The sequence below is a fragment of the Semicossyphus pulcher genome, unplaced genomic scaffold (genome assembly GCF_022749685.1).
Source record: "Semicossyphus pulcher isolate SPU_LCO1_2020_fin unplaced genomic scaffold, fSemPul1.0.p SCAF_8, whole genome shotgun sequence".
Classification (NCBI taxonomy): domain Eukaryota; kingdom Metazoa; phylum Chordata; class Actinopteri; order Labriformes; family Labridae; genus Semicossyphus; species Semicossyphus pulcher.
In genome coordinates this window covers 24,281,728-24,303,380 of record NW_027211759.1, presented here as the reverse complement: position 1 = coordinate 24,303,380, position 21,653 = coordinate 24,281,728, and the positions used below count along the sequence as shown (strand labels likewise).

Genomic DNA, 21,653 nt, shown 5'->3' with positions numbered 1-21,653 from the left:
CCAAAACTATTAGGCAAACAGTGAGAACATAATAAAACAATATGAAATATGTGGAGACAGAACAAGAAAGAGAATTTAAACTGCTTATGAATCAATCTGTTCTTCAGTGTTTTATTTTTATATACTCTCACCTTTTCTTCATCATGTTCATATATAATGTTTTATATCATTTTTTAATGTTATTTATGTTTATTTTTATGTATTCATTGCAGATATTGAAGGGACTACAAATTACCCTTATTTAGAACTATCGGTTGTTTATTTTCTGTATTGATCGATTAGTTGTTCTTTGTTCTATAAAGTATCGTATGATATGGTCAAATGTTGATCAGAGTTTTTCTATAACAATGAGATCATCAGTTTGATGTGACAGAGGAGGAAAGAAAACAAAAAACATTCATGTTTGAGAAGCTGGAATCACAACTTTTTTCTTTTACAAATGACCAAAATTGATTATCAAACTAGTGATTAATTGAATAGTTGACAGCTAACCAATTAATTGTTGCAGCTCTAGTTATAGACATTTCTCTGTATATTGTACAATTTACTCTTTAGCCTCATGTTTTATAAAAAAAGAGTGAATTGAAACTATTTTCAGAAAGGGAAACTTTATGATCTTATATAAACAAGTCCTTTTTAAGTTGTTCATCTCTTCTTTGTCTCCTCAGATGACACTGATGGATCTCCACCTCCACCTGCAGCTGAATGTCAGGTGAGAAAGAAAGAAGTGACGCAAAGCACTTCCATTCTGTTGAATAATGGCCCACGTCACCTGGATGTATTTCATGAATTTGATAGAGTCACTATGGGAATGTTTTTGGTAAATGACAACCTGTTTACTATGGCCTGGTTGTAGGGACTAAATTGGCATGTCCCAGCTAGCAGGGAACGTTCCCATAACATTGGCTAATATTCAAAGAACGTTTTAAGGATCATTTCAAATAAAGTTCTTCTAACGTTAAAACCTAAACTAAGACAAAACATTTTAACTGCAACATTTCGAAGATCTTTTCAGGATGGTAGTTCGTCAGAACGTGATTTATAAAACTGTCCTGAAATGTGATTTGAACATTCTCACTGCAGCTTTCTGAAAATGTTTTTAGAGAACGTTCTCCTACTATTTAAAGGAACATTGTGGGAACCAAAGAAAAACTTCCCGCTCAAAACATTACCAGAACATCGTACGTAACATTCTCAGAACGTTCTTAGAACAAAACATTTCCAGCTGGGGTGGTCCATATCCTCCTACTTTCTGTATTTTACAATACCAGTCACCTCTGTGGAAACATTTGTATAATTGTCTTTTATAAAAATTGGGAATGTTTTCCCCCTTTTTTAGTTCTATATGTATTGCACCTTGTTTTTTGTTGTATGCTTTTGTAACTAAGGGAGCTTGAGTCTGACAATACAGATGAACTGAACTGAACATCTCTGCCAGTAGAGGCTTTAAAATAAGATTTTGGAATCGGACCCGAATGAACATCTCTGCCAACAAACAGATAAGATGATGCTTAATTATGTGCATAAAATGCAAGCCATTTTTCAGATGATGTTACATAAAAACAAATGGTATATTTTACATGAAAGTGTAATACGTCTAAGTTGTGGTAGTCTTCTTACGTTGTAGAGCCTGACTGATATATCAGACATCCAATATCATCAGCTGAAACGGGTCTATCACAGATCTATATCTGTATTTGTTTTACCGTATGAGCTGATGAGCTTTTTTACTGAAATTATAATGTAGAATTGAATGCTTAGGTTGCATCACGGCTGAGCAGACAGTTCTTTAGAGCAGTTATGTGTTTAAGAAAGCAGCCCTGTGAAAACTTTGGTGCAGAATCAGTGCACAATCCATGCAGGAAAGATCTATTCATTCTGGCTCAAAAATGTAACATATATTAGTCGCCATAATGGTAATTAGTAAAAAGCATTTTTCCCAGTTAATGTGTTTATTTGGAAATAGAAATAAACATCCATATATTACATACATATAAATAAATAGAGTAAAAATGAAAAATCAAGGCAAATCAGCAAAATTCCAATCCCTGCTTTGTCGTGTTTCCTCCCTCTAGGTGGTGCAGTCGCTGGGTGTGGCCATCTACAGAGCTCTGGACTGGGGACTGGACGAAAGCGAGGAGCGGGAGCTCGGCCCGCAGCTGGAGCGCCTGATAGAACGCATGGCAGCGGGGGACCAGGGCGGGGAGGGCGACAACACCACCGGGAGCGGTACAACGGATGAGGGCTACAGCGGGCAGGAAGAGGAAGAGGAGGATGAGGATGAGGAGGAGGGAGCAATAAGGCCGGTGTGTACTTTCCGCCAGGTGATGGCGCTGTGTGCGTCTCGGCTGGCCAACCCCAGCTTGGCTCCGGAGCACTACCAGGCCGTCTGCAGGGCTCTATTTGTGGAGACTCTGGAGCTGCAGACCTTCCTCATCAAGATCAGAGATGCTAAGGAGGTAAATCGGCTCGTCACGTAAACTTTATATCCTTCAGAAAGAACGCCTGCTTGCTTTCATAGCAATGTAGCTGAGAACATAAAGAAGGTAAATACAGGAAAATGGATGCATGACCTGCTTTCATCTATTTGAGTGTTCTTGTGTCTCCAGAGGCCTGAACCTCACTTTGAATTTGAATAGCTTATACAATTCTGCATAAATATTCCTGTTTACATGCTACAAAGCAAACACTGATGAAAGACTAAACCCGCCTCCACACTTTCCTTCCAGAGCTCAACCTCAAATCTCAACTTATGTTGTGTCACTGCAGAAGTTTCCCCTTAATTAGCCGTAGCAGAACCTCTGGGCAGGAAGCTGTCTGCTGTTTTACATGTGTGCTTGCTGAGGGTTGGTACTGTGTCATCGAGGGGACGTGGCACAAAAAGTCGAATAGAGTCAAAGTTAGATTCAAATGAATGCTGTTTAATATATGAAAAATGTCTGCTTTTGTTGCACAGATGCTGAAGAAGATCACAACAGAAGAAGCTCTGGAGGACAAATCCACAGCCGAGCTGGACGCGCTGAAACACAGAGACTGGGTGAGATGAAGCGAGCGAGGGCACAGTGTGACAGGGAGAACAATACCACTGTGTGTTTGACGGAAGAAGGATGTGCGTTGTGGTGTTGACTCATGCAGATGTGTGTGTTGTTGTTTCCATGCCAGGCCCGTCTGTGGGTGCAGCTGATGAAGGAGCTCCGGCAGGGAGTGAAGCTGAAGAAGGTGCAGGAGCAGCCGTTCAACTCGCTGCCCACAGAGTTCAGCCTCACTCCCTTTGAGATGCTGATGCAGGACATACGAGCCCGCAAGTTCCAGCTACGCAAAGTCATGGTGAGAGATAAGAGTCTGATTTAAACACAAAGCAGAGCATTAATAGACAACTGTTGGAATGTCAGTGTCCATGTCACGAGAGGAGTTGTAGGCTTATAATGATATTTGAAAAATGACCATGATGATAATAATATTTTATTTTTGAAGAATTTTTAATTCAGGGGAAAACGCGTGCTTTACAATGAGGTGAAGAAGTGGGAGAAAAAAAGCAAAGCGGGCAACAAGTTCAAATAATAAAATAACACCAAAAGGGTTAAGGTTAATTTATCCAAAAATATAGAACATGTGAACCATTTGAAATCATAGGGCTGCACAAGATGAATTAAATATGTAAAAGATAATAATAAAACAAAGGAAGAGTGACAGCTAGATAAAGGCAATGTGGAATAAATACCTCACAAAGTATTTGTCTATTAAAGGCCCTGGAAACTCGGCTTGAAATAGCAAAAATGCATATATGATATCAGAGTTGAGTGTGTCATAAAGCATCCAAAAAAATCTGAGAGAAAATAAATGTTAAGAACCACTCTTCTTGAAAAACAGCTCATTGGGCTATTCAGACCATTTCTCAGGACTCTGAAGGCGTGGCAGATCCCATGTTGATGACGGGTCTGCCTGTCTGCATTCTCATGGCAACTGTCAAAACAACAATGGTGCATGGGAAAGCAGTGTTTCCTCTTGGATTTTTTTCAGCAGCAGGGTAGAGGGTTTGTTGTACCACCCAGGTATGTACACATGTGCACATCATATCAAAACTATTGCTGTCAGGTGATTAAAAAAATGAATCTAATTAATTACAGGCTTTGTAATTAATTGATTTCAATTAATCTCATATATCAATGATTTCTGTGAGAAGCACATAACATGTAACTTACCCTCTTTCTAGATGGTTATTTCTTACTTAGAAACTCTAATTGTACTCTCTTCTTCACCTCATTAAGTTTTAATGACCCCTAAATGACATCACCTTTTGTAAGCTTTATAAACAGCGACAATCAATGTATTTACAGTCGGGACGTACGGAGTTAGAGAGACAATATCTCCTCATTTCAGTATGATATTGTGAGTTATGTATGAAGTATGAACTATTGTGAGAGTTCAATAACTTTGGTGCAGAGTCGAAAAAGTCTCAACTCCCTATTTTCTTTATTATTCGATAGTGTTTATTTAGGAAACTGGCTGTGAAGGATCTCAGAGGCAGTGAAGGATTATTATTATAAGATAGGGGGCCCAGTGCAGGTGAGCTTAAAGTAATAATCTCAAAGATTTTCATTAAAATAAATGTCTGTTAAGTCACTATCTATCACCGAAGGAGCCCACTGATGAAAACCTTTGCATTTGCAGTATTACAGACTGGGTGTCTGTGGCGACATTCACGAAAAAAAATCACAAGTGGCGCCCAGTTAGTGACGTGTTTTCCATCACCCAGCAGTGGTTGGTCTGCCAGCGAGGGTAGGCGGAGCTAAGCGGCTTCTTTTCCGCTCTCTTCATGTCTCAGTATAGGAGAGCACCCAGGCTGATGACTTCTGACCAAGTGTGTGCATTGTAAATTGTTGCATGATCAGTATTCTGTGTAAATGCTGAAAACAACTGAATTATCAGTTTTCACGTTGGCTCCTATAACAGCTGAAAAGAAGAAGGAAGAGATGTTAACTTCTTCAAGCAGTTAAATCAAGACGTCCCTGGTCTTAGAGGAGGAAACATGAAGTCTCTCTCTCTTTGATGAAATATTAAATCTGCATAAAATATTTTCCTCATCACTTTTGACTTTTTCCAAATGGGGCACGTGAATGACTGAGACTCTGACTCAGTCCAGGCAGTCCACTGCACCATACACAATATGCTTTGTTACAGAGGAAAATGTTATGTAGCAGGCGTACATGTTGCAGTCACCTTCAGGCAGATATATAATTCAGCCCCAGAATACCAATATTAATGAAGCCCTCTCAGCCTTCTGTTTTTCTGGTAGCAGTGGCTAGGAAGGAATTTAATTCAGCTCTACAGAGCATGTTAGCTTCTTTCAGCTCTTTGTTTTGGGTTTACATCATTCATTGATTTACATGAGCGACGTAGCAGAGAACACATCAGTCTCTCTCTTACTGTGTTACTCTGCAATCGTAAGTAGTCTCTTTACACGACAGGTTAGCGAGGGGTAGAGAGTGAGAGAAGAATGTCCACTAATCAGTGGATACTCGGTTGCTCATTCACTTTGACGGATACAATTTTTAAATACAAAATGCTGAAATGGGTTGATAAATATACTTCAGTGGCTGTTAATATTCCTGGGCGGCTCCCCTATGTGAAGTCTGCTCATTTAAATATCACTAAAATTAAGATATAAATAATTTGCATTAACAGAAGAATCTTGTGGGTTCCACCACATACAGAGCTGTCACTACCCCATACATCACTGGGAAATTCCTTCTCTGCAACAGCCTTAATACAGGACCAGAACTTCGTCAAATGACAGCAATGGTGGATTGAAAAATGACAGACACACAGAACATCTGGTATTTTTCACTCTATTAGAGTCAAATAGATAGAAATCAGATTAAAATCTTTCTGACCACAGTAGACTCATGATGTAACTACTTCTCTCTAAAACCTCTGAAGAGCTGAGAGTGTCTCCACCTTACTGTTTGAATTAACAGACTCAGTGCTAGTGTTGATGTTGTGTTTCTTGTCTTTCCCAGGTAGACGGTGACATTCCTACTAGAGTGAAGAGAAATGCCCATGAAATGATCTTGGATTTCATCAGATCAAGACCTCCACTCAAACCAGTAAGTGTTGTTTAGCCTTATAGGTTCTGTACAGCAGTGAGATTAAGCTCATATACCAGTGTGAAACTGTTCTTGTGAGTATAACCTGAAAACCACTCTTGTGATATATGTGTGATACTGAAGCAGAGAAGAATTCTGTATACAAGGCTTAGAAACAAAGACAGATGAGTAAATACAACTTAAGAATCTTATCAGGTAGATTTGTCTGTTAATGTAGCTCAATGGGGTAAGTATAAAAATAAACCGCCTTTGTCTTTGGCCCACCCATGGTTGATCTTCAGCATAACATAGCCTGTAGCATTAGCCTTGATAGTTACTAGCTAGCTAACTATCTATTAGCTATCTACTATCTATTATTAACAGTTTACAAGAAAAGCAACCAACTGTAACTGCCACTATGAATTCACATCAATAGTTTCTACTTGTAATATAACTGATAATTGTACTGATAAAAGCTGATATTGATTTGATACGAAATTAATGCAAGTTTATGATTTTACTACCACTAACTTAAAGGAGCAATTCACCACTGGAAAAAGCCACTGTCAGTCAAAGCTGGTGTTCTCTGTAATCGATCAACAATATTTGAAATTGGTGCCACAGGAGAAAGTTGTACAAACAATTCGTGGTTTCAACCATTCTACATTCTTACAACACCCAGCGTGCATTGCGCCCCTCCCTCTGAAAGGAACGGCCCAGTGAGTGACGCTGGAGTGAAATACTACCGTTTTTGCTGCAGGCAATGCCTTAGAGCGGTACAGAATCGGAAATACGACAAGAATATACTGGTGGACAGGTCTGCAGTCTACATTTCAAACCTGACGATGTTGAACGAGACATGACATCGGAGGCGGCCGTCCTAAATTGAGGAAGTGTAGTTTAGCAAGCTCCCTGGTCTCTGCCAGATGACGTGTTTTGCGTAGTCTGGTGGAGGTTTTCCAGGGGCCATTGCGGATAGCGCCCTCCAAAGGCTCAGAGCGAAATTGCATTTTTCCTAGCATAATGGCATTAGCTCCCCATAATAGCATGATAGGACTGAGGTTGAAAATCAGCGAACTGGCCCTGGATTTAAAGGATACATAGCTAACATCAGCTTCTCCCCGATACATGTATCCTTTTATTAATTCATTACATTAACTCCAGCCTCTAGTTAATAACTGATAAACTACTAACACAGAAGTCAATATAAATAAAAATCAAGGAAGTCTAATACATTGATTCATATAACAACTATATAAAATTGCACACCCAAGGATTTGTTTGTTAACTTGATAAACCTCTATGTACACTTATATAATACAAGTAAAGAACTGCAGTACTACACATTATTCTCTCTTTCATTGGAAAGTTTTATTGTCCAATGTAGGTCGGATGGCTGTCTCAGAAGCTTTACCACCCAGCCAAAAACACTGGAGAGGTTTTATAATGGGCAATAAAGTATGAACAGATTTTTTCATGTCTTTTAGATTTCTCAGATGTGTGGATGTGTTCCCCTTATCTGTCCTCATTAGGTTTCAGAGCGCAGCCTCCCCCCTCCTCCCCCACAGCAGCCGTCCCTCCATGACCTGGTCCTGGCTGAGATCAAGCAGGAGAGAAAGCTCCGGCCCGTGGACCTTTCAGCCTCCAGACGTAAGGGGACGATCATTTACAACTGTTTAAAATAAGATAAAATAAAATAAGAAAAGATAAGATAGAACTTTTTCAATCCTGAAGGAAATTATAGTTTGATTTTACACAAACATAATTAAATCAGTCATAAATGTGCTAACTTTAATATAGCTTTAACAAGAAAAATCTGTGTATTAGAAACAAAAATTGATTAATGTAAAAGTCCATTATTGGCTGAACTGTAGCAAAGCATGAGGCCGGCCCTCTAGTATGTCACTGAGTGAGTTTGTGATAAGGTTAAAACTTTTGTCTGGTGAGCATTTGGGTTTCCTCACTGGCCTTTGCTCTCTCAAAACGGTTAGATATTAACAGTTAAAGTTACATATTGTGGGTTTCAATGCTATCAGTACACACACAGCCCTCAAAGCCACCCCTAGTGTGTTCCTCCCTCACTCATGCTTGCCAACTTTCTATGTTGGGCCAACTGTGGTCAGAGAACACCTTGGTCTCACCTTGGGTATATGTTTAGCTTTTCCTGCAGCTAGTTAAAGGAACCAGTGGGATCCAAAGCTATGAAGGCTTCATCCATACTGCTTTTATCTGGAGTTGAAGTACCTAACTAGCATTAGCCAAAAAACACACCACAATAAGTTATATTTGTCATCAGCTCATCAAACCAAAACGCATAAACCTGCTCTGTGAGAAGCGGAGACGATTGTTATGCACTCTCTGTTTGCAAACTCTCTGTTTGCAAAAAGCCATCAGAGAAAGTGCATTAAAAATATCACATATTGTGTCAAAACAGAGCGAGTTTAAAAATGTACTTCTCGTTCTCTTTGATTGCACCTAATGCCAATAAAAGATAATTGCAAGAGTACACTTCAAACATAACCAGATGTCCATGGTTGGCTCCGGTTGTAACTCTTGATTTTCCAAGCCGACGGTCGCTTTCCTTTTTGGACTGTTATTATTATTTATTTTTGAAGTTGTATCTGTAGTTATCGATCTTTTCTTTGTTTGTTCAGCCACAGTAGATTACTGTTTACTCGTAACACTTGCAGAGACTGGAAAAGCAGCGGCTTAGCTCCGCCTACCCTCTCTGACAGACCAACCACTGCTGCGTGATGGAAAACGCGTCACGAACGGGGCGTCGCTTGTGATTTCTTCCACGAATGTCGCCACAGACACCCAGTCTGTAATACTGCAAATGCAAAGGCTTTCATCAGTGGGCCTTAGGCTCAATCACCATTTGGCGATAGATAGTGACTTAACAGACATTTATTTAAATGAAAATCTTTGAGATTTTTACTTTAACAATTTAAATAAATTAGAATAGGTCTCTTTCAAATCAAATCTTAAAGAAGAATGTTGAAGAAGAGTTTTTTGTTCTTTCGACTGCATTTAAAATATATATTTGAATCAACAGGTTACATGACATGCTACTTCAGTACGCTTTCAGAACAAATATTAGTGGCACCACTCCAGAACATTTACCATCCAGGAAGTCATATTAAAGACAAAAACACAATAAACAACAATAATTTGGCCACAGCACAGACCACACTTTGACCATACACTGTTCGGTTGTACTAGGCTTGACATAGTCTTGTTTCCTTCAGCCTGTGCGCCTATGCAGAATCAAAGCGGGCCTTTTTTTTTTCTCACCAGACAGACATGGAAGTAAGATGGTCTCATATTGTATTCAAATGTGCTGTATCGTATGTATTCACAACAATAGTTTCTAGAGCTTTTATCTATCTACAGTCACTGCTTGACATTCAGTGTGAACATTGTTATGCTCTCGCTGTGCTAAAGTGAAGGTGCTACTGGAGGTGAAAGGACCACCCACTCTGTTAAATAATGACCCTCTAGTCTGTTCACTCTGTACTGGAGCCTGTGAGTCCCTTCAGTTAAAGTTGGAAGCCATTGTTTGTAACCAGAGTATTTTCCATTTGGAGCTTCAATACATGATGAGCTTGTATCGCCTTTCATAAATATTGACCAGACCAGCTATTTACAGAACAGGGTCGATGTGATTCAGGTTGTGGGTGGTGAGGTCACAAAACACACTAAACAAACAACACAGTGAGCGGACGTATTACTTTGTTTAAAGCTGCTTGTGTAATTTCTGCATATTAAATATTAGAAATATTGTAACACCAGTGTTACTGGTTTACAGTGGACATTTTACAAGAAAATGTATGAGCAAAATGTGAACATTTAAAGAAGTGGTTAGACCAAAAGTGAAGCATATTTTCCGCACAGAGCAGTTAAATACCAAGTAAATGCTAAGATTGGACAAACCTATCAGCATTGAGATTGTTATGATTTAGTTATTTCTGCAACTTTTGAACAGTTTATTACTGTACAAAATACTAATTTTATTAGGGTTAATACCACTGTAGTAAGCCAGATGGCCACTGGTCAGCCTTAAATAGTGCTGTAAGCAGCAGTAAAGTATCAAAAAGGTTTTTTAATCTATGTCTGTACATTGCATGAGACTATGAGGCTCAGGTTTGTATCATATTTGTTTTAGCTTTTTTACTAGAAATAAACAGTATTATACACAGATGCAATAGTTCTTAAAAGGGCAGTAAAATAAATTGGGCTCTGTAAACTTCCAGATGATGTTGTACAAAATGGCTTTTGGTATTAGGATCTCATTGAAAGGGCTAAGAGAGAAAGAGCTGTTTAAGGATGTGTTTAACCAATGCAAATAATCCCTTATTATTCCACAATCAAACATACCTCCATCAGCCATAACATTACAACCACCTGCCTAATATTGTGTCGGTCCCTCTTTTGCTTCTAAAAGATCCCTGACCCGTCGACCCCTCGTGCTGAGGTATCCGGCACCAAGACGTTTGCAGCAGATCCTTTAAGTGCTGTAAGTTGCGAGGTGGGGCCTTCATAGACCGGACTTATTTATCGGGCACATCCCACAGATGCTCGATTAAGTCTGGGGAATTTAGTGGCCAAGTCAACACCTTGAACTCGTTGTCGTCTTCCTCAAATCATTCCAGAACCAGTTTTGTAGTGTGGCAGGGCGCATAATCCTGCTGGAAGAGGCCACTGTCATTAGGGAATACTGTGTCCATGAAGGGGTGTAGTTGGTCTACAACAATGTTTAGGTAGGTGGTACGTGTCAAAGTAACATCCAAATAAATGGCAGGACCCAAGATTTCCCAGCAGAACATTGTCCAAAGCATCACACTGCCTCTGCTGGCCTGGCAAGGTAGGTACAGACCACTGCAGACCGGGAACACCCCACAAGAGCTGCAGTTTTGAACATGCTCCGAGCCAGTCATCTAGCCATCATAAATTGGCCCTTGTCAAAGTGGCTCACATCCTTACACTTGCCCATTTATCCTGCTTCTAACACATCAACTTCGAGGACAAAATGTTCGATTGTTGCCTAACATATCCCACCCACTGACGGGGGCCATTGTAACGAGATAATCAATGTTATTTACTCGACCTGTCAGTGGTCATAGTATTATGGCTGATCGGTATATATGGAAGTAATGTTAGACAGAAGTATCATCCAGCTGCTTCTAGTCCGAACAAAAATTCATACAGACTCTAGCTTTACTTTTAGCTCTGTGTTGGTCTCCACCAAAGTATTGAGTAGTATTGTCCTTTAGCTACTAAATACACAACTTTTTCCACCACTATTCTTTTTTTTTGCTGTTTTCTGGTAAGCAGGTGAGACTGAAACACAATAATGAGCTGGAAGGAGCTAAAAAAAACACTCATAGAAACCCAACTCAAAATATATATCAGTGCTGCTTTAAGTTCTGTCTGTACTGGAGAAGGGCACTTAATGCCACAAAGCAATACAGCATCTCGTAATGCACCCAATATGATTTACAACAACATTACATGCAATTGGAAAGCTGTAAGGGGGCCACAGTCCAAGTTCTAGGTTTATATTTATTGTATTCAAGTCTTAAAATGAGTTTGGTAATGCCTTATTGATGCTAAATGCTGCACATCTCAGGATCCCTGCCCTCTCTGACTTATTTGTTCTCTGACTGTGTTTTTGCTTTCTCCTCCCTCAGCGTTTGGCTCTCTGCCCTGCCTCGCTCACACTTGTCCTTGTAATGTCAAATCCACTTCGTGCATCGACCTGTCCGTGTCGGAGCCTGGGAGCCGCCCGCTGTCCCGCCCTCGCATCCTGCTCAAGGCCCCGACTCTGGCCGAGATGGAGGAGATGAACATATCTGAGGTGAGGCCAGACGCCATTAGAGATATTAGATGGAGAATCAGTGGAGTCATTGTTGCTGTCTCACAGGGCTGATCCACAGCAGCACATGCTCAGTGTTCCAGCTTAACTGGGTTAACATGCCTCTGCGCTGATGGAGGATAGGACAGACGACAGAAAGTGGAACAATGATTGGGATGAATCCTCTTCTCTCTTGCACTTAACAACTTGGGAAATAAAAACTTGAAGATGTGTTTCTCCCTAAAAAAATGTTCCAAAGGGGGAGCTAGCTGCAGGTCAAAACTAATTCTGCTCCCTCCAGGGGGAAAGACATGTTTACTTTGTGCGGTGCCTTCTGGGGTCTTTTTCAGCTTAGTTTCAAATTCATGTTCTTTTTCTAGTTTTTCTGCACATTAACTGGGACAAATCTGGGTTAGAAAAGGTAGCATGTGTGCAGCTCATCTTCTCACTTCCTCTTCTACTTTTCTTTGGTTAAATTGTAGCAAATATTTTGTATAAAACACAGCAGTGTATGCGTCCACTGTGGCCCCAGCCAGGCGCTCTAAATGCAGTAGCCATGTCTGTTGTTCATTAAGATTAACATTAACATTTAATAAAGAACAACTTTGAGGTAATTCTATTTTACTCGAGTATTTCCATTTCCAGCTACTTTGTGTTCTCTTCTTCTCTAATTCAGAGCCAAATATTGCACTTTTTATAACACTAAATATATTTGATACCTTTAATTTCTGGTAACTTGCAGATTTAAAATACATTATGGTAGTTTTGGAAGACTGACAGGCCTCTAAAGACAATATTTATACGCTATTATATTGCATTCAACAGGGATGTGATAACCAGTTATTCAAATGATGCCCAGCAATCATTAAATTAGATGCTCTCGGAAGAAGGGAAAAAAAAGCTGCCTGTGCCAACACAGGCCTGTAATAAGTATGTTTTTTTATTTTAATAAAATGGTTAAATAGCTTACCTGCAAGTGCACTCATTTTGCACGAGAAAAGATAGTGAGCTAACTAGATGATGACGATACTTTTCCAAAGGCTCTCTCTCGTCCTGCGCCATAAATGAGGCAGAGCACATTCATGTGTTTGGAAGGATTGGCTTTGACATGTCTGCGGTCGTACACTGACAAATTGTGGTTTACTCATACTTTTTTATGTCAAAGTTGTCTCGCTAATGTTGAACCAGGCTTCTAAAGGTGGTTTATAAAGACAGACTCAAAGGCAACCTGTGGAGTTTTCTTATTTCCGCTCAGTGTTACTCTGCAGAACTTGATGTATATTGTCAATTACTTTTCTTATTAGTCAAGTCAATTTATTTATAAAGCACTTTTAAAAACAGCAGCAGCTGACCAAAGTGCTGTACAAAGCATAAAAGAAGCAATACATAGAAGGAAAAGAAAACAGAACAGAACAAAAGGAAACACAACAGGCGGCCTGTTCAGGACCTGGGGGCTCAAAAGCTAACATGCACATGTATGTTTGGAGGCGAGCCTTAAAAGACTCAACAGAGGGTGCAGACCTGACCTAGGATGGAAGGCTATTCCACAGTCAAGGGGCCTTGACTGAGGATGCCTAGTCTCCTCTGAGTTTAAAATTAGAGCGGGGGACCATTAAATGTATTCATAACTGTATTTTAATCTAGCATGCTTTACATCCATGTTGAGTAGCTTGCAGTCCTTTCCTTCCCTTCAATCCTTGAGAGAAAGGTATTCTTTCTATCCGTATCAAGTTTTCTTAATCTATGTCCATATGTTGCATGAGGCTTTGAGGTTATTTTCAGGTTTGCATCAGATTTTTTAGAGCTTTTTTACAAACAATGAACAGTATTTTACAATAAACACGCTGTTCTAAACATTTTTATGAGTGATATGGTTCTGTGCGTTTTTCTTTCAATTTTTATTCATCAACAATGTGCTGCTCTGTGGTTGCAAACATCAGTTTATTTTGACATGTGTCACCGTCACTCCACCTTTTCTTCATCTGACCTTCCTGTACCTTCATTCTCACATCATGTTGTGCACTTCTTTCTTTCTACCTCCCCTTTTTCTTCCCTCCCACCCGTATTCATCCCTCTCTCCTCCATCAACCCCCTGCAGGAGGAGGAGTCCCCAGACAGCGGGGAGCTGAGGAGGACAGAAAGCTCCCCCACACCTCTGAAAAGAGATCGCTCCTTCTCTGAGCACGACCTGGCTCTGCTCCGTGGTGACATGCTTCCTTCGCTCTCTGAGTCCACCCAGCTGAGCGGGGGGGTCAGGCTGAGGGGGGAGAGGCCGCGGTCCAGGACGCTGACCGGCGCCGGGCCACTTCCCAATCACAGAGGTCAGTATGTAAATATAGACAGGTTATCTTTTGGTGATAGTTCTTCAGTTCGTTAGTGGTGCAAAAGCAAAATGTGCTCTGATTTACAGCTGATGTCTCCTTTTCAAAAGGGGTCCCACTAATGATCACTGAGTGAGTCAGTAAAGGTGATGTAAAAGTATCATGTTTCCATAGTGACACTGAAAGGCAGCTTGCAATTACATTTTTGTAGGGTTGCGTGGACCAGCGAGTGAATGTCATCTAAATTTGATTATACACTGCGCCATATGTCATTGTGAATTTATATGTGACTCAATGAGCTGTGTATCAAATATCCAAACTATTTGGTTCAACGCTGCTGAAGCTCATCAAGCAAACACGTCAAATCTAAGATGTGAAAAGGCTCATCTTGCAGCTCGAGGTAACTGTCAGTAAAACAGCAAAGCCTTGTGTCTCTTGTGTGTAAAACTTCTGTCAGTTTGAGCCCCAGAACAAAAGTGAAAAGAAAATCTAGTTTGTGTTCTGAATCATTTTATTGAAATTCTAATCTACTTTACTCCTTTAGTTCATAGTTTCCCCAGTAAGAGTTTGATAAAAGCAGCGGAACATGTGTTTGAGGACTGAAGTGATGTGTTAAAATTTTCTTGTACGTACGGCTGCTGCCAGAGTCCTCACACTGTGGAAAAAAGTGCAGCACTAATCAAGGATACATGGAGGCAATATTGATGCTTTACTAATGCACTGAAATTAGTTGATTGATAAAATGAACAGAACTGACTTGAAGGTGATCAGAAACAGATGTGCTTTTCCTATTATGACAAAGTCAAGTTGCTGTCACCCAACTGCAGCTGCACGTCTCTTTTACGGTTATGCTCAATCATCGCGTAGATACAGGTTTCGTCACTTGATGGATCCCAACCCAACAATGCTGCAGCTCACATCATTGGTTAACTTCTCCTGTCTGGCTGAAATAAGCATCATCAATGAGATCAGTTGCTGTCAGTGCTGAAAGCTGCAGACTCTCAGCCCACTGCCTGCAGTTTTAATTCAACTCCCACAGAGGGAGACAGCATGCCAGTTATACTGCAGTACAATCTGTGCTCTCCACAGGCTCTGTTTAGTTATGTAGTAGTGATCTGGACATTTGGAGCAAGTTCCGAAAGTTTCCAGCTCCTCAGCATTGATGCATGGAAGGAAAGCTGTGGTGCTTTAACCATAAAGTTATAACATAACTACATATTTGTATTGCTATATTTAACACAGAGTCTTTCTATACTTCTTTTAACCATAGGACATATTTTTAATGGTCTAATTTCTACCTTCAGGGCAATAAAAGTAGTCATTTGTTTTGTAGACATTATGTCCGCACTGCTTCCCATCTATCCGCTGTTATGTCTCAGCACTAACCTCATTAAATTACTGTTAACTCGCTGAAATAAGAGTCCACTGTGATAAAGTCCTTACAGCCTCGCTGACAGGGACTTGGCAGGAGTTGCATCAGCCATGAATCTGTCGGGAGTGTTGTGATGGATTCTAATCAAATACAAAGATGTGCTGATAAAGTGTAACCGAGTAAAGCTAATGGGTTAGCCACGGGGAGGTCGTTATCTGTTTGATCATTCATGCATTAGCAGCCTGCGTCTCCATATCCAGAGGTAATTGTTTGAAAAAACAATCCAGACTTCATTCCTGCTGCGAGAGATCCACACAGCTGCCTGACACAAGCTTTACACCAGGCCCAGTCATATCTGGATGGAGGTTCATGGTGTTGTGCAGCTGTTTACCAGTAGGTGGCTCTCCGTCCTTCACTAAGCCTGTAAGCTGTCATCAACAGCTGATCCAAATTATATGTGCTGATGATGTTTACCGGCCATCCTCTCACTCTGTTTACTTTCCATTAGAGCCAAATTGACACCTTCCATTTGCAGGATGGAAGAGGCTCCCAGTGTGTGGTCTGTTTTTGACCCCCCCTCCCACCGTGAGTCTCCTCTGAGCTCCTCTTTTAGATCCGCCACTGAGCAGGCCTCTCACTGTGATCTAAGTTACAGATGGAGCAGCATGGGCTGAATCACTCCACTGAAGTCAGATGAATAATACATGGCAGAGTAAGAGTCGATCGACAGGCACTCTGAAGGCTGAGATCTGAGACGCAGCTGAATGAAAGAGACTGATGTGTAATTCATGGACTTGTTAGACCGGATTTGTGGCTTTCTTAGTTTCCTTTCAGATTTTGTCCTACTTTGATTCTGTCGTGTTGGGTTCCCCTGATAAACTGTCACTTTTCATCCACTTTCATGCACCCTCCCAGCTTCCTTCCCCGTTCACGGCTGGGTGCCCCCCTCCCCGGCCCGTCTGTCTCTGAGTTCAGTCGATGAGACCACAGAGACGTCAGAAACCTGGTCTGGCTCCAGAGCTGGAGACGACAACCAGTGGATGGTGAGTTAGTGCTTTGCTTCATGTGAAGTCTTAGTGGTTCCTCTAATAACACTGCAAAGTATTCATCCTACTAAGTTAGTTTAATCTTATGAGTCTTTTAAAGATGAATTGTCCTGAAACAAGTGGAAAAACCTGCCGGTTAAGTCAGATTATTTCAATTTGGTTCTCATACAAATCAACTCTTGGCATTTTAGCATTTTTCCTATTGACTTGGCCAAGTTAAAATTGTAGTCTTTTATCCTCCTTAAGTTCCATTCAGTGAGTTTTCAGTCATATAATATGATCCTAGTGTGCCCGGTGGCTATTAAAATTGTAGATTTTAATTTAGATGCTCAGATTTCTCGTCCACGTTGGCTTCCAAATGGGGGTTCAAGGTTAATGTTTGACTTTGGAAACAGCAGTCAATGCCTTTGCTTTGAAAGACTTCATTGCAGCTTGTTTTGTGACCGCAGGCTAAAGAGATCTACTGGAGTAAAACTTTTTGGTCAGTTAGACCAAAATATGTAGGACATTGACCTAGGATAAAATATACCAGTATACCCCTGTTACGGCCACAACAAAGGAAATGTTTGGCTCACCATGTGGCCATTAACACATGAAGAAGGACACCATAACCGAGTACAAGTTTCAAAAAGATAAGGAGTTTTTATTTATGAAGAAACAATACTTTGATAATTACCAAAACTATGGGAGTCTAGAGGTCTGGCAAAAAAGAACAAAAGGAGTGAGGAAGTCTGGGCCAACCACACAATAGGCCGTAGGACCCAGCTCTTCCCCTCCTAACCTAGTAAAAGTTCTAAGTAGACTAAACTGGAAATGAAGCCGCGAAACCAGACTACCAGACCTCCAGCATCAAAAGGCAAAGAAAAACCAAAGTAACTTAAGTTCTAAACATGCATGGTGTGCAGGCTTGCAGGATCAGGGAGAGAGACTGAGCTCCTGCTCCAGCCTCCCTTATATAGGAGGGGCAGGGCCAACAGCAGCAATCAAGCCACCTGAGGGAAAGAAAACAGAAGGGGGAGCGCGTAACACCCCTTTGAATCGAATGGATAAAAAGTGCTAAAAAACTTTCTCCAGCGCTGGGCTAACTCCATCTGCTAATGAAGATCATGTGACATGATCAGATGTGCCTGAAGAGCCATTGGCTCTTGTGTAGAGATTGTTTTATTAACTGCTATAATCGAGAATAAACTTGTAACATTAGTTGCTCATTATAAAGTTCAAAGCTGTTGCTTTACTGCACTCCAATACCCAGAAGCCACCAGTCTGTAAAAGCCATACTGTGATGTGTTCCTCACCACAGTGTCAGCGGTAATGGACCCTCTGAGGTAGTTTTTTTAACTGCTGTTTCAAGGTTACAAAAGAAGAAAACATTTTAAGTTGTTAAAAAAAGTCTTCATTGAATTGTAAAAACTGGCTACTGTACTTTGAAGGACTGAATAACAATTAAGGCTTTAAACCTTCATTGTGACTTATGTGTCTGTTTAAAGGGCAGCAGAACTAGCTGTTAGCTGAAGTTATTGTTAGCAAAGATATGCCTATTTACATGTCAAGCAGACATAAGAGATACAGTTTATTTGCATTTATTTGGAGATGTTAAGCCTAATTGTAGTTCTGTTTTGGTCTCCACCAAATGCTGGGGGGAAATATTTAGCTGGTTAGCTGCTAAAGGTACACTTTCTTTGTTTGGAGTTTGCTACTGGTCAGATGGCCCAAAGATTGTTTATTTAAATGTATTTGGTTGAAAGCAGCTGCCGTTGATGCTAATGAAAGCTTTCAGATTCGACCAAAACAGTAAAGTAGTGGCAATAGAACCGAAACATTGTGATGAAAGATGCTAAAATGCTCAGTAGAGCTGAGGGGAACTACACGGTAAATAATGCAAAAATTAATGAGTGGAATGAGTGATGGCTCTGATTTCTCTCTTCCTCCTCTGTCCGCTGTTTTCAGGAGGAGTTCAGCCACCCTGTAGAGAGTCTCGCCTTAACAGTGGATGAGGTCATCAATGTGCGCCGAGTGTTGGTCAAAGCAGAGATGGAGAAGTTCCTTCAGAGCAAAGAGCTCTACAATAACCTGAAGAAAGGCAAGGTAACAGAGCGGGGCTTCCCTTATTGCTGTTTTTAACTGTGCTTTGCTTACAGTAAATTAACTTAACTGTGTGTGTGTGTGTGTGTGTGTGTGTGTGTGTGTGTGTGTGTGTGTGTGTGTGTGTGTGTGTGTGTGTTCTCTCAGGTTTGCTGTTGCTGCAGGGTGAAATTCCCTCTCTTCTCATGGCCGTCTACCTGCTTACTGTGTAAAAGGTATGACAGAAAAAATGTATTTAATCTGTTTTGAATTCCTGACGTGTTTTGTAGCATTTTAAGGGAAGTTCCAGTGTTTTCCAAACAAAGGCCCTATTTTTAACATTTTGTTAAGGTGAGACACCTTTTTAACCAGAAACAGACAGATCAACATTTGTCTCCTCAAAGCCATCATGCTCCATGGACAAATGCATCATTTTACCTCTCAGAACATGGGAGAGGCTTTTCTACCACTGCCTTGATCATTTAGTTTGTTAGTGTTTTTTATGTGATGTTGGCATATTAAAGGCCAGTTCACCAATTTTCAACCTCAGTATTGTCATGCTATTATGGGGAGCTAATGCCATTATGGTAGGAAAAAAAATGCAATTTCACTCTGTGCCTTTAGGGGACGCTATCCGCTTCTCCAGTGGGCTCTCGAAAACCTCCGCCAGATGACGCGTTTTACGTAGTCTGGCGGAGGGAGGACAGGGAACTTCCTCAATCTTCGATGTCATCTCTCGTTCAAAATCGACTAGTTTGAAATATAGACTGCAGAACCAAAGATTTTGTGGACAATCCACCGGTATATTCTCGCCGTATTTCGGATTCTGTTCCGCAGTATTTCACTCCAGGGTCTCTTGCTGGTTCGTCCCTTTCAGAGGTAGGGGCGCAATGCATGCTGGGTGTTGTAGGATTGTAGAATGGGCAAAACCACAAGCTTTCTCAACTTTCTCCACAGCTATGGCGCCAATTTCAAATATTATTGCTTCTATCGATTACAGAGAACACCAGCTTTGACTGACAGGCTTTTTCCAGGGGAGAATTGCTCCTTTAACAAATATTGTGTTTAATCTGAACTAACCATTTAAACAGACAATGACATACACAAACTAATCTAGATAGCAGTAGAGGTATCCCGTGTTTTACAAGGTAAAATTACCATAATTTTGTCAATCGGGTCTTGTGGGCTTTGAAGAAAGGAATGTTCAGGGCGCAGATTTAAAGGACCAGGATGGCCCTTTAACTTTGTGAGTTAAATGTTATTACTACTACAAGCCTGTAAAAATAAAAACCCAGAAACCAACATTTCCTTTTAAGGAAACTACTTTATGGCTTCAATTATATTTAATTAGCAACCAATAAAACTTGCAACAACATTAACAAGTCTACAGCCTACACACGCTCCTCTTAGTCACTCTAAGCTATGATGTCCTCAAATTAACATCTTAAACCAGTTTAATGGATATCCAAGCTAATTTTAGTAAATGACATTAATCAACAGCCCCACCCCTTCACAGATGTGTCATAGTCATTAACTGATACGGCCGAGTCAAAAATCTTTCCTCTTTCCAGTTTGACATTCAGGAACATGTGTATTTCTGACTCACTTTTGTTTCTCTTACAGATCCGTGTGCAGCTCCTGCAGTGCAAAGGTAACTTAAAGAACTTGTTTAGTCATGGTAATTCATCAAAAGCTTTTTGAGTTATTATTTTAGAATGCTTCTGTGCTTATTTTGCTACATATTGCTTTGTTTAAATGTACCAGGAGCTGATTTAAATGGGATATTGAACCACCTGTTAACGTATTATTCCAGTTCGTCAAGCACATCATCCAGTGAAGTGGCTGGTATTTCTGTTGACGTCTTCTTCTGTTGTTCTTTTGTTGGTTTTGATTCGTTGCCTCGGTGCCAGGCCGTGTTGGATGTGTGGGTCTGTGCTCCGTAGGTTTGATGTCCAGGCTGTTTGGATTTTGTGCGTTTATTTTGTGATTTTTAACTGATGTGTGTAGTGCTGTGTGTTCGGGTGTTGTGACAAATTTGTGTAACATTATTTTAGTTTGTCTGTATTGAAATATGTGTTGTTTTGTGACTGCGTGAAGTTCATGTTCATGGTTATGTGGCGTGTAAATGTAGAGTCCATAGTGTTTAAGTCTCCAAATAGATTCAAATATATTTTTAAGAAAGTATTTTTGTCATCAAGTCCAATGTGCCCCCTCTCAGTGTACTTCTCTCCCGCTTTTTGTCTTTCTCCTGTGATGTCACTTCCTGTGCTGCAGATGAAAATCCCCTCGAAGAAGATGGCCCATATTCCTGTGTACACTGTCGGCTTCCACAGCACTCCAAAGAGCCATGGACACAAAAGCCAAGTCTATAAGTGAGTCTGCATGTAGTGATATTATGATGTCGTAAATCTTACTTAGAGTAAGAGATTTGAAAATAAAAAAGTACAATTGATTTATAATAAACAGTGATAAAGATTTTCTGGGTTTTTGGCTCATGATCTCCCGCCCCTACTATCCGTGGTAAAATATCATTTTTGTGAGAGGGCCACCACCCTGTGACATTGTTACCAGGTTGCAGACATAGCTTGAGAGTCATTTATGCTCCTCAGAGGATGCACCCTCCCCATTCATCCAATCATATCCTTATTGAACTCTCCATTGAGCCAAAATGATGCTACCTTTTTTCCACTTTTTTCTAATTTTACTCCTTTAGAAATCTGTCTGATAATCTAATAGACAAATTACCATGAAGTTTGTCCTTGCTTGCTTGATACATATTTTGTTCCCATGGCCTTTCTTCTTGTGCCTTATCGTGACGGACCAATGACTGTATATATAGATAGACGATGCGTCTCCATCTTCTCTCGTACAAAAATGAAGCCAAAATACCCCCTGTGACCGGCGCTGCCATTT

The 21,653-nt window shown here is 40.5% G+C and overlaps 1 protein-coding gene across 1 annotated transcript in view; it reads left to right on the top strand.

Annotated features, from left to right (window-relative positions):
* spire2 (spire-type actin nucleation factor 2) overlaps nt 1–21,653 on the top strand; it is a 92,669-nt gene that overhangs the window by 66,449 nt on the left and 4,567 nt on the right. Inside the window, exons 2-14 of the mRNA XM_069687126.1 lie at nt 669–712; nt 2,076–2,459; nt 2,957–3,037; nt 3,163–3,327; nt 6,021–6,107; nt 7,619–7,736; nt 11,777–11,943; nt 14,039–14,261; nt 16,549–16,676; nt 18,627–18,764; nt 18,909–18,976; nt 20,364–20,391; nt 21,015–21,112. Of these exons, the coding sequence (XP_069543227.1) occupies nt 669–712; nt 2,076–2,459; nt 2,957–3,037; nt 3,163–3,327; nt 6,021–6,107; nt 7,619–7,736; nt 11,777–11,943; nt 14,039–14,261; nt 16,549–16,676; nt 18,627–18,764; nt 18,909–18,976; nt 20,364–20,391; nt 21,015–21,112 (1,729 nt within the window). The remainder of the gene's footprint in view (nt 1–668; nt 713–2,075; nt 2,460–2,956; nt 3,038–3,162; nt 3,328–6,020; nt 6,108–7,618; nt 7,737–11,776; nt 11,944–14,038; nt 14,262–16,548; nt 16,677–18,626; nt 18,765–18,908; nt 18,977–20,363; nt 20,392–21,014; nt 21,113–21,653) is intronic.